General features: G+C 39.8%; 1 protein-coding gene across 2 annotated transcripts in view; it reads right to left on the reverse strand.

The window, feature by feature from the left end:
• TGFBRAP1 (transforming growth factor beta receptor associated protein 1) overlaps nt 1–12,337 on the reverse strand; it is a 124,098-nt gene that overhangs the window by 36,822 nt on the left and 74,939 nt on the right. Inside the window, exons 7-8 of one of the 2 annotated variants that reach the window (XM_033947852.1) lie at nt 8,707–8,764; nt 1,550–1,693 (exon numbers count right to left, since the gene is read on the reverse strand). In XM_033947852.1, coding sequence (XP_033803743.1) covers nt 1,550–1,693; nt 8,707–8,764 — 202 coding nt within the window. The remainder of the gene's footprint in view (nt 1–1,549; nt 1,694–8,706; nt 8,765–12,337) is intronic. The other variant, XM_033947853.1, reaches the window with a different exon arrangement.

Consider the following 12,337-nt stretch of genomic DNA (forward strand, 5'->3'; position numbering starts at 1 on the left):
TTCCCCTTCCTCCTCTCTCCCCTCTTTTTCTCTCCCCTTCCTCTCCCTCCTCCCTATCCACCTCCTCTCTCTCCCTCCTCTTTCTCTCCCCTCTTACCTCTCTTTACAATCGCCTTGAGCCTGTATAGGTATGAGCGATGCACAAATAGAAGATTAGATCTCAGGAACATCATTTCTCCACATTGTTTTTTTGTTTCTTCTTGGATTTGGCTGTGGAGATAATTGGGTCAATTCTCTCTTGTTTTTGTCTGTACTTTGGAAGAAAGGCAGGAGGGGGAAGATATGATAGAAACATTTCAATACCTCTGTGGCATAAATGCACAGGAGGTCTCTTTCAATTGAAAGGAAGTTCTGGAATGAGGGGACAAAAATGAAAGTGAAAGGGACAGACTCAGGAGTAACCTAAAAAAATACGTCTTCACGGAAAGTGTATTGAATTTGTGGAATGGCTTCCTGATGGAGCTTGTGAAGATGAAAACTATTCAAATTCAAAAAAGCCTGGGACAAGTAAATTGGATCTTTAAAGGAGAAAAAGGCACTGCAGATGGCATGGATGAGCAGATAGAACAGGCTATATGTTCTTTATCTGTTTTTCCTTTTAAGAAATGTATTGATTAACATAGAGTGAAAGCTGGAGTCAGACAGCATTCCATGATACCCCAGATGCCACTAGTCCTTTTGTTTTTTCCCTCCCCATCACTTTTTTTTTTTAATAAGCAATGTATTCTCACCCATTTCCCTTTTGTATCTAGTTTGGTTTGGTGTTTGATTTGTTTAACATTCTTTATTATGTATGTAATACCACTTACTTTTAATTTTTAACAATGTATGATGTAAACCACCTAGGAATGGAAAGCGGTATATCAAGTATTAATAAACTTAAAACTTGGAAAAACCTAGAAGGGCTAGGAAAGGATTCTTATTTCTGGGGCAAAGAATCTGGGTTTTCCCTAATCTTTATAGTTACAAAAGGGAGAAAGAAAAATAATATTTTTCAGTGCTCCAGAAGGTTAATTTTCTCTCAGTGCTCATATTTTAATGTTTCTCGCAATTTTTTTCTTAATTCTACAATGCCTTCTGTTATTACCATACCACCCTCTTTTACAAAACCATAGCGTGGTTTTTAGGGCCGGCCACAGCGGTAACAGCCCCAATGTTCATAGCCTATGCGGCCAGCACAAAAAAAATGTGCTACAGTTTTGTAAAAGGGAGGGATAGTTAGGGTCAGATGTCTTATTCAGAGGATTGTTATCTGCTTATATTTCAACTGAATATTTCTAGGATTTAAAATTTTCTTCTCTTTAGTATTTCCTTTAGCCAGAATAACTCCAATTTCTATAATGGAAATCCTCAGTTTGGGGGCTAAATAGGAAAAACAATTCCCTTTATATTTAACCAATAATTTTTGCTTGGTTGTGTTTTGTTATATGCAGTTCCATTTCTGGTTTAAACTGTCCTTGACACAAACTTCAAAAGTCTTTAAAGACACAAGGTAAAAAAAAAAGCCCTCCTAGCACCAAATTTATAGAATATTTCTTTAAGCACAAACCTGTTCATTTTTCTGCAAAATCCAGTCAGCATACTTCCACACCAGCTCCTGATTTGTGCAGAAAGTCAAGAAATCCACAATGTACTCAAACAGGTCTGGGCGGGTGTTGTCTTCAAGTTCTCCATTTACTATTTTTGCCCATAACTGGAAAATTATAGATATAATCTTATGAAGAGAAAACCTTAGCCTTTTATTTTGTTAATATACACTGGCAGGTAGTATTATCAAGACTGCAAAAATATTCATCAAAGGTAAACTACAAACATCTGAAGTCACGCTGCTGCATAGCTTTGTTTTAACAAAGGCACTGCCATCAGATAGATTACAGAATAAACCTTGACACAAGTCTGTGGAAAAAATAAAACTGCACTTTATAGGGTGGGAGGGAAAGAATGTGAAGCAGGGGTTGCTGTTGCAGCTTGTAGACTATGGACAGTCAGTCCCCCTCTAATGATATTCCAAACATGGATTCTGGTGCCCTAGGAAAGGCTCTCATCTTGTTTGTATTTTCCAATGTCCCTGCATAATATGAACATCACATGGAATTGGTTGGGGTGTTGAGGAGGAGAAAGTCAGAGTGTGTGCAACTGGAAAACCACTTTATGGGTCGGGGAGGGGGGGTTATGTATGTGTGGGTTACAAGGAGATGCAATGTATAAAGCTGGTTTACAGCAGTTGTTAAATCAGCCCAGTCATCAGGACACACCTATACAGACAGTTTTCAAAGATACCCAAAACTCATATGCATGAGCTAGGTTTTCACATAATGGAGGTAGTGCATGCAAATTCACTCATGCATATTCATTGTGGACTGGGTTGAGAATGCCTGATTTAGAGGGGAAAAAATCATATTATTTTGCACATATTTTGACATGATATGGTCTCAAATTGCAATCCTGAAGAAAAAAATATTCCATAGTTATCAACATAGAAAAAAAAAATAATTGGAAGGCGTACCATCACCTTCTTTATATATTCTTCCACAATAAACACTGCATTTGCAACTTCATGAAATGCAGCATGCTGCAAGAGCTATGCTCCACAATAAAAAAGGGCTAAAATTCTAAAGGAAACTCTAGAAAAGAAATTGCTCGTTTTCTGCCTCAAAACAAACATGGCACCAAACCTTTTGTAGCTAAACAAAAATGCTTCAAAATATAAAAGATTTTGGGACTTAACACCATAATGCTGCCATTTAAAAAAAAAAAAAAAGAATCAACAATGACATGCAAGTATGAACTAAGAAGTGCCCAGGGAGCCACTACACACGATGTTTTCCTCCTGAAATTCTTAAATGAAAATGTTACTTACAGTTTTTATGTTTAATTTTGGCTTTGGAACATTTCCTTGCTGGAGGTTAAGGTCTCTTATCTCTCTAGATCTCAGTAATACTAACACATTTCTGCTAAATGCAGAAAGAGCTATTCTTATTAATCCTGGTTACGTACCTACAGAAAGATTAGGTTCTTACCTCAATAATCTTCTTTCTTGTAGATTTGTCTAGTGGTCCTGAACGTTAAGGTCATGCATCTGAATCTGCAAGTTGCTTTCAGAATGTTGTCAATCATTTTTGGAACTCCGCCTCTTTCCTAGGGAGCAGCTCCTGCGCTCTCAGTTTGTTCAAAAGCAATCAAATTGCACTGTAATGTCAGACATAACCGGAAAGAGGGAAATGGGGAAAAATCTCTGACATTACAATTCTATTTTGCTCTCTTACCAACATATACATTATCATTATAACATTCAAGTTACTGATCAAAAGATACAAAAGCTGTGTGCAACCAGCACTAATCTTATATAGAGCTCAGTTACTTGCATGTTCTGCTATCAAGAAGAGACAAATCAGACTTTTCTATCTTGAGCATTTTTCTTTTTTATATCCTCTCAGTTCATCTGAGAGACAGAAAATTCTCCAAATTCTGACTGATCCTAAGGCGAAGCCCACTGACAGAGTGGGGCTTCAGGACCACAAGACACATCTACAAGAAAGAAGATTATTGAAGTAAGAGCCTAATCTTTCTTTCTAGTGAAATGTGTCTAGTGGTACCAAAATAGTCCCTTGAGCCTAAGGTGAGTCCACTGAGCCTGCCTTCAAAATGGAGAACCTGAAAGCAGCATCTTTCCTGCTATGTCCACCCTATAGAACCTGGTAAAGATATGAGGGGTAGACCACGTAACCCCTCTATAGATTTCCTCATGTGAAACAGTCCCCAAGTCTCTGCCCATAAGGTAGTGACTGCTCTAAAGAAGTGTGTTTTCAATGTGACCAGTGGCTGCTTACTGCAGCCCACATAAGTGGAGGAAATGGCCATTTTAATCCAGTCTTTAGATGTCAGCCTCCCTTTCTTGGCATGACTGGTCAGAACAAAAGGTGATTTGATACGTGAAATTCATTGGTAATTTTGAGGTACCAGAGAAGCACTTGCTTGACATCCAGCAAATGCAACACTTTATCCTTTTTTTTAGACCTTGTAGGGTGAAAAGCAGGCAAACGGACTTCCTGATTAATGTTGTAGGGTCATGAAATGGTTAACTGTTGTTTAAAATATTGCTATGGCCTACATAGCTGAAGAAAGTTTACAATCTATTGACTTCATCTGCCTAAAATGTATGTCCCTGCCTTACCACATTGTAAGCTAAATAGATAAGAGTTTGAGCCATGATGTACCCTGCCCTTCTGTACATTTAACATTTAGAACTGTAAGAGTTAGATAAGTGACCTGCTAGTGTGAGCTTAGTACCAATAATAATTGTAGAAAAGTTATAGAAGTAACAAATGAAAATTGTAGTTTTTGCATATATTAGTTTGCAAAAAGGGCATAAAAGTCCGTGTATTTCCTGTTTCTGACACTCTAGTAGGCAGGCTATTAACTGCACTAGAGTCCGGTATACCGTAATAAATCTCTTGTACTTTCTTCACGCCTCTGACTTTGTGTGTCCAAGTGACCTTTCAATGTGAAGACTGAGAAGAACGGAACCGTGTGCAAGGAAAGCCCTGCTTCTGTAAACTTAAAGAATGGTTCCCTACAGAACATAGCCTGTAACTTGGAAACTTGTCTCGTTGACATAATCGCCACCAGAAACACTGTCTTGACAGTAAGATCCAGAAGGGATGCCTCCCGTAAGGGCTCAAATGGAGCTCTACTGAGACCTTGTAACACAGCGTTAAGATTCCAGGAAGAGAAAGGGAGACACACACCAGAGGGTGCAATTGAGAGCCCCTTTAATGAACTGGGAGACATCTGCACTTTCAGCAATCTAACCAACAGACCCTTCTGAAGTCCCTCTTGCAACAAAGTCCAAGACTACCATAAATAGAGCTCGCAAGGGTTCTACATCATCCACAGCACATCAGTGCTGAAAGAACTTCCAGGCCTTGGCATGGGCTGCTACCGTTAATGGCTTTTATCTCTAAGCAGAGTGGAAATGACGTCCGAGTAACCCTTGCTCATCAGGGCTGCCCCTCAAGAGCCATGCCATGAGACCAAAGAATTCCGGATTCACGATAGATCCATTTGGACCGGCAGTCTGAGGTCTTCATCTCTCTGGAGGCGAACTAGGGCCGCACACCATGGTCTGTGGGAACCAATCGGGCACCACTAGGACTACTGAACCCAGATTAGTTGCAATCCTGTGGATGACTCGCACTAGCATAGGCCATGGTGGAAAAACAAACAAGAGTCCTTTTTCCGGCCACGGTTGGACTAACCCATCCAAGCCCACGCTTCCAGGCTCGTATTTTCGGCTGTAAAGGTGATCTGCCTTACTTTTTAAAGCTAAGGCCATCAGATCCCTCTATGGATGCCCCCATAGCCAAACTATGAAGGTGAAAGCCTGGGGGAACAGGGACCATTCCCCTAGGTCGAGAACCTGCCAACTGAGGAAGTTAGCCTGTACATTTTCCACTCCCACTATGTGCGTGGCTGAGAGGGCTTGCAAATGAGCTTCTGCCCACTAAAAGAGGAGTTGAGCTTCTAGGCATTAACAGGGCACTTCTGGGGCCTTCTTGCCTGTTGACATAGGCCACCACTGTTGCATTATCTGAGAGAACTTACTGCCTTGCATTCCAGAGACTTCTCCAGTGCCTGAAGTGCTAATCTAATGGCTCTGAGTTCTAGTGTAATGGCTCAGAGTTCTATGGAATAATTCTAAGCACTTAACTAGGAACGGCTTAAGAATAAGCAATAGTATATAGTAATCCATAACATTGCTTATTCAAAATATCTCTATAGAGGCACTTTCATTCGTTCCTTAGGACCATCAGAGATGGGAGTTAATTTCACCACGTCTTCATTAGTCCAACGTAAAGATTTTTTGTATATACATTTTTCATCCTTTTCTCTAGTCCAAAGTAAAAAAAAAAATTGTATATACTTTTTTCATCCTTTTCACTTTAAACTTATTAACTTCTCAAACATGATATACAGTATTAAGGAAAGACAAAACACTTATCTGCATTCGTATCGGGGGGGGGGGGTTAGTTCTGCCGACACAAATCCATGTTTCACCAATATAGGCTGTTTCAAGGAAATAACCCCCTCCCCGTGTAATGTTCTTCCTTCCAAATGACATTTGGATGGAAGAACATTACACAGGGGGGAGATTGCCTTGAAACAGCCTATATTGGTGAAACATGGATTCGTGTCAGCAGAACTAACCCCCCGATACGAAGTGTTTTGTCTTTTCTCAAAGGAAGCTGAGCTCAAGGCTCCTGCCCCTTCCCCATGCACTCCGTCAAACACGAGAGATAGATGCTCCTTGTCTAGCCTTCCAGTGCAAACCTGGCATGATAAGGGGAAGAAGGACTGAGGGGTCCATTCCTATCAATTTTAAGTAAAATCAAGATGTTTTGAGGCTGGATGCAGGATATGAAAGAATTTGGGAACTTCTGGGCACTGAGCCTCTGACTGAACACTTAGAAAAAAAAAATACCCCAAAATAATAAAACCACAGAGAAGAATGGAGCTCAGCAGAAACACTTCTGAGCAACTTAAATTTAAGACAGCCAAGGTATGTGGCTTTAAAATACCACTTCTGGTTTTTCATAATGTTATACGGCTATATTATTAAGTTCACCCCCCTCTTCACCAGTTTATTTTCTGTTTCATTAGTCTCACTGGCCACTGCATCAGTGGATCATTTTCACTGAGTTTCTACAATGCTGACATCATGTTTCACCTCTTTTAGAGTTTCTATTACCATACGTCTTTTTTGTGGATTAATTACAATATTACCATTTGTCGTTTCATCATTTCATCTCACACAGTAATTCATCATTCACACATTATATTTTTATGTTTATCACCAGTTATTCTTGGTTAATTTTAAATATATTTTTTCTAAATCTTTTAGGACCCTATAAGACCCCTGAGGAAGGCATTTTAATTTCTAATCTGCCTTTATCCAAGGCGGCTCACAGTATAACATATACACTTCAGGTTTAAACATCTTTAAAAGATCACATTCACCAGTAAAAATCATCAGATTATACCATCTTAACCTATAGATTACATCTCAGCTATTCATCTACTACCATTACTTCACAATAAAGCAGAACAGATCTGATAACCTGCAGAAGGAGACGACATTCAGAAGATAAAATATCAACTAAAAAAGGCAGGATATTAGCTTAGAAAAGCCTGAGCAAACAGATGGGTGTTAAGCAGCTTTCTAAATTGCAATAGATTTCTACAAAACTGTAAGGTACCAGTCAACACAATCCACATAAATGGTCCAGCTGTAGAGAAACAAGAATTTTTGGTTCGTACATATCATAAAATATTCCCCTTTGTTGTGTCTAACAACCAACCATTCTGTGACCACAGCGTCCTTGGCGGAGTATATAGCATTAGGCATTTTGCCAAATAATTTGGCAGAATGTCATAAACACCTTGTTGGACAAGTTTTAACACTTTGAATTGGATATGAAACAATATTGGCAACCAATGCAATCTTTTTAAAATAAGTGTAATGTGTTCGTATTGAGATACTCCAACCAATAGCAGGGCAGCTGAATTTTGTATCATTTATAACGCTTTAATATGTACTTGAGACAAACCTAGATAGATACCATTACAGTAATCTATCTGAGATAGTACTAGTGCTTGAAGTACCTGTCTCAAATCCCAATTTGACAAGATATTCTTCAAATGAGACAATTTCCGCATGGTGAAATAAGTCGAAACAGGGCCCATGTTGGGTCATTTGTATTTTATGCATTATTTGGGTTTTATCTTGTGGGTCACTTGTGACTGTATATATCTTTTGTGGATTGTTTTTAAGATTATTGTTTCTAAGTTATTTGGACTCTTATTAAACTACAAATTGGTACATCCGATCTTCTGTTCCACAATCTTTTTTGTTGTTTTGCTGCTTAATTTCCTTTGTGGAACCTTTTGGTGCTATTTGGATTTTGGTGTTTTGTGCAAAAATAAACCCCTTACTCCAAAGCTATGCATGTTGCCTCTGCAATACCATACAAAGCAGTGAGATGTGAAAAAAGTCACTTGATATATATTAATTTAATTGCAATGAAGTGAAATCTTACACACTTTTAGTAAGAGGCTAAGAGGAATGACTCTTCCTTGCAAGAAACACTTTCCCAGTGTGCTGTCAATCTAAGTGATGGGTTACTCCCCTCTCAATAATAGTCTGCACATGCAGTACTGGTACTATTTAACATTATTGATTTCTAGGGCTTTTATTCCTAGGTTTTTATAAATTGTAAATTTAGGTGTTTATTTCCCAGTTAAAGATAGATTATTAGAGACTACACAAAAAAATCTGTTTCAGTGTTTTCATGGTGCAGATACCATCGATGGGTTTCTTTTCCCAGCAGCATCAAATCACATATTTGTACAGCTGAGTCATCATCAACATGGAAAAAAAACACACAAAAATAGAGTAGAGAAGTCAAGGCAGGCAAAGGCAGGGGTGACAGACTACTAGGGGAAGTTGTGTTTATCTAACAGACACTTATTTTACTTTCCCCCCCCCTGGGGTATTTTATCAGTATTTCCTGTTAAAGCCTAAAGTCAGCAGTCCTCTATTTTTTGTATGAGCTAAAAGGCGAAGCACCAGAACTCAGAGCCTTAAGTGAAGTCCCAAAATTACATCTTAATATCAAATGGTAGACAGAGACAGAAGGCAAAACTTACCTGCAATGCAGCAGCATCTTGGCCATGGTAGTGATACAAGAGTCCAAGTGCAAAATACCTAAACCCCAAGAGAAAAAAAAAAAAAAAAAAAAATCACCACAGAAGGCAATTAGTCATGCTATGAGTACCTGACACAGATTTTTGAACATTTTAGCTACTGCATGCTTATTGATTATCATATAACCCTGTATTTATAAGGATGTGAAAGAATTTGGCACTTGCGACTGAACAATATAAAACCAATTACAAAATCTCACATCCCTACTGACAGAATCAACAGCAGAACAGTTTGTCAATATGTGCACACAGTGCCATCAATCCCCTAATGAAAAACCCCTTACAACAGCTTTGTTTCTTATTCATGCTCATTTGTGTATCAGAATGGAAAATCTATACTTTGTTTTGCTCATTAGATCAATTTCTAATGGGCAAAATGTTGAAGACAGATCACCGTATCTTCATCCTTATCTAAAATTAGAAAATATGTGGCCATTTCTGGGAACAGAAGACTAAAGCTTCAGATCCATAATGTTGAGAACGGCCAATTTTTCACATCATAGGTCCATAAACAGTCTACAAAAGTCACATGTTTGAATTTCTGTAACTTTTTTTTTATTTTTTCACATAAAAGGATGTGGTTTGGACTGTTGTATTATAAATTGTATGATCTATAGCAGTGGTTCTTAACCCTGTCCTGGGTTAAGCCAGCCAGTTGGGTTTTCAAGATATCCCTAATAAATAAGTGTGAGGCAGATTTGCATGCCTCTCACCTCTATTACCGTATATATTCAAATATAAACTGAGATTTTGGGGCCCAAAAATGGGAGTCTTGGTTTATATTTGGGTCAGCACTGACCCACCCTCAACTCGAACCTGTTGCAGACCTCTGTTCCAGGGTTTATTTTCAATGTGCCTGCTTAACATTTAATATCTTGCATGGCATCCTTCCTCCTTTAATTCCTCTGTTTTGGAATTCTGTAAGATCTGACATTACCAGATCTAATCAAAAAATTTAAATTGTCCGTTCCTACATCGAAAGGCGTGACCTATATTGGCAAATTAGGGAGGTCTCTACTTTTCAAAATTACTGAGTTGTGGACTAATTTTCCTACTCAATTGCGCGATCTGGGCTTTTTCCAACCATTTCGAAAACATCTGAAAACTTGGCTATTTTCAAAGTTGTAAATTCCAGTCCTCTCCATACTATTCCAATTCCATATTGTATCTGTTCTCTTTTCTAATTTCTTGTAAACCGTGCCAAGCTCTACTGTTATAGAGAAGATACGTTATATAAGCCTAAGGTTTAGTTTAGTTTGTAGATGAAAGGAATGCACAGGAAAAAGAGAAATTGGTACCAACTTGATGGAAAAATAAATCTCCAGACAACAAAGGTATATATTGTGTTCAACAGAAAAGGAAATGTATTTCTGGTTTTATTTCTCCAGTGTTGAAGTACTTGTTGACCTTTGCTGTGGTTGGTGAGGATCCCCAAGCACTGCTAGCTGAGGACCTCCTCCATAGGCGGCCAGAATTTCCCTCCACCAAGCATAGCAGTTGCTGGCAGCATCCCTGAGCCACTGAGGTGCCAGCACCTGTGACTCAGGGTCGCTGATGCTGCCGGCCAAGCTTGGCAAAGGGGACCCCTGGCTACCTTCAGAGGAAGTCCTCAGTTGACATAGCTTGAGGGTCCTATCAGCTGGAGTATTTATATTTTATATTTACACTAGTCTTTAAGCCCGTTACATTAACGGGTGCTAGAATATATGTCTGTCTTTTTTTTTCCTTCTGTCTCTCTCCCCCTCCATTTCCTTGTGTAGTGCTGTCTCTGCTTTCTTCCTCACTTTGCACTCTCCAGCTGTAACATTACTGCCTCGCTTTTTCTCCTGCAAGCATGTCTGCTCTCTTTCTCATCCCCAGTCTCTTTGCCTCTTCTTGCAGGGGTCTCTGCTCTACTTTCTCTATGTGTTCCTTATTCCTGCAAACTTCTATGCTGTATTTTTTTTCTCTGTATGCTCCTGATCTTGTGTTTCCCTGTAGGTATTTATTCCTATTTTTTTCCCTTCTTCAGTCTCAACTCTTCTTTCTCTGAACATTTCCTACCTCAGTCTCTCCAATTTTCTTTCCTTCTTCAGTCTCAGCCCTTCTTTATCTGAACATTTCCTACCTCAGTCTCTCCAATTTTCTTTCCTTCTTCAGTCTCAGCTCTTCTTTATCTGAACATTTCCTTCCTCAGTCTGTCCAATTGCAGCTCGCTTTCCCTCTAAGCCCCTGCTGCAAGTGGCTGTGCATGTCTTCTCTCCTGCTCCCCTTTCCCGACAAACCTGCGACTCCAGCAGCGTGTGCAGCACTCTACACACGCTGCTTCGGGGCCTTCTACTGCCCTGATTTAGTCTGGCACGTCCCTGATGACATCATCAGAGACGCGGCAGAGCAAATCAGGGCAGTAGAAGGCCCCGAAGCAGCGTGTGTAGAGTGCTGCACACGCTGCTTGAATCGGCGTTTGGAGTCGGGACTACGGCTCCTCTCGATCCCGCCAGCATCGGAAGCCTTCTCCGACGCTAGTGCGGCTCGTGAGAGGAGCCGACAGGAGAGCAGGATGTCCAGCGCTAGGGTCCAGTCCTTCCGGCGAGTGTAGGTAGGTGCTGGGGATTCGCGCAGACCTACTGATCACCGAACACGCAGATAGGAGTGCGCATGCGCGTCTAGCGTTTTATTATATAGGATTAGAGGCTCTGGCAGAGACCTATTTACAAAGTATGTACATCATTATTCCCAAATAATATTTCCAAATTGATAAAGTGTCTTTGCTTATTTGTAAATGGGTCTCTACCAGAGCCTTTAATTCAGTAGCATAATTAAATGAAATAACTACTTCTGAAGTTTATGGGGACGGATTAGATTCCAGCGGGGACAGGTTTGATTTTTGTACGCACACAACTTTCTACCCCGAACTCCAGAAAAGTCTCTGCAGGCTGGCCAACAAGTACCACAGAGGGATTGGCCTGTCAACTACAGACTTCAGTCAGTTTCTCCTCCATGCAGACAGAGCTGGACCCTCAACATAGGGTGCTCTGACAGCAAAAGCCATAAAAAGGCTGAAGGAAATAAAGAAATATACAGAGCAAATCAGAAAGGCTCCCAAGCAAATAGAAAAACTGAAGGGGGCAACAAAGCCCTCTCGTGAAAGAGGAGAGATTCAAAAGCTGGAGTGGATTTCCTTCTGCATTACTCGCAAGCATAGGGATATTACCCATCCATCCAAAATGACACGCCTATTGCACTAGAAAGAGACTAGTTGAAGAAAGAGCTCCAAAGAAATCAGGATAAAATAAAGTCAGAATTCCGCATAAGATGCAATAAATGAAAAAAACCAAAAACAAACCCAATCTATCGCAAAGTCACTTTTCTACAGAAAAAATAACCCACAAAGTTCAAAAGGACTCAAATCTCTAAAATCAGTATAGCTCATCGCTAATACCAGGTCCATCAATAAAAACAACGAAAGTCTAAATTCCTCGTATGGCATGGTTAAGGACTACTGAAATTTCAAAATGTCTGGGAAAAATAAAATTTCAGATGCCTATGTTTGAGGTATTTGGGGTGGTAGGGGGAAATCATATAGCCACTTTTG

The sequence above is a fragment of the Geotrypetes seraphini genome, chromosome 6 (assembly GCF_902459505.1).
Source record: "Geotrypetes seraphini chromosome 6, aGeoSer1.1, whole genome shotgun sequence".
Taxonomy (NCBI): domain Eukaryota; kingdom Metazoa; phylum Chordata; class Amphibia; order Gymnophiona; family Dermophiidae; genus Geotrypetes; species Geotrypetes seraphini.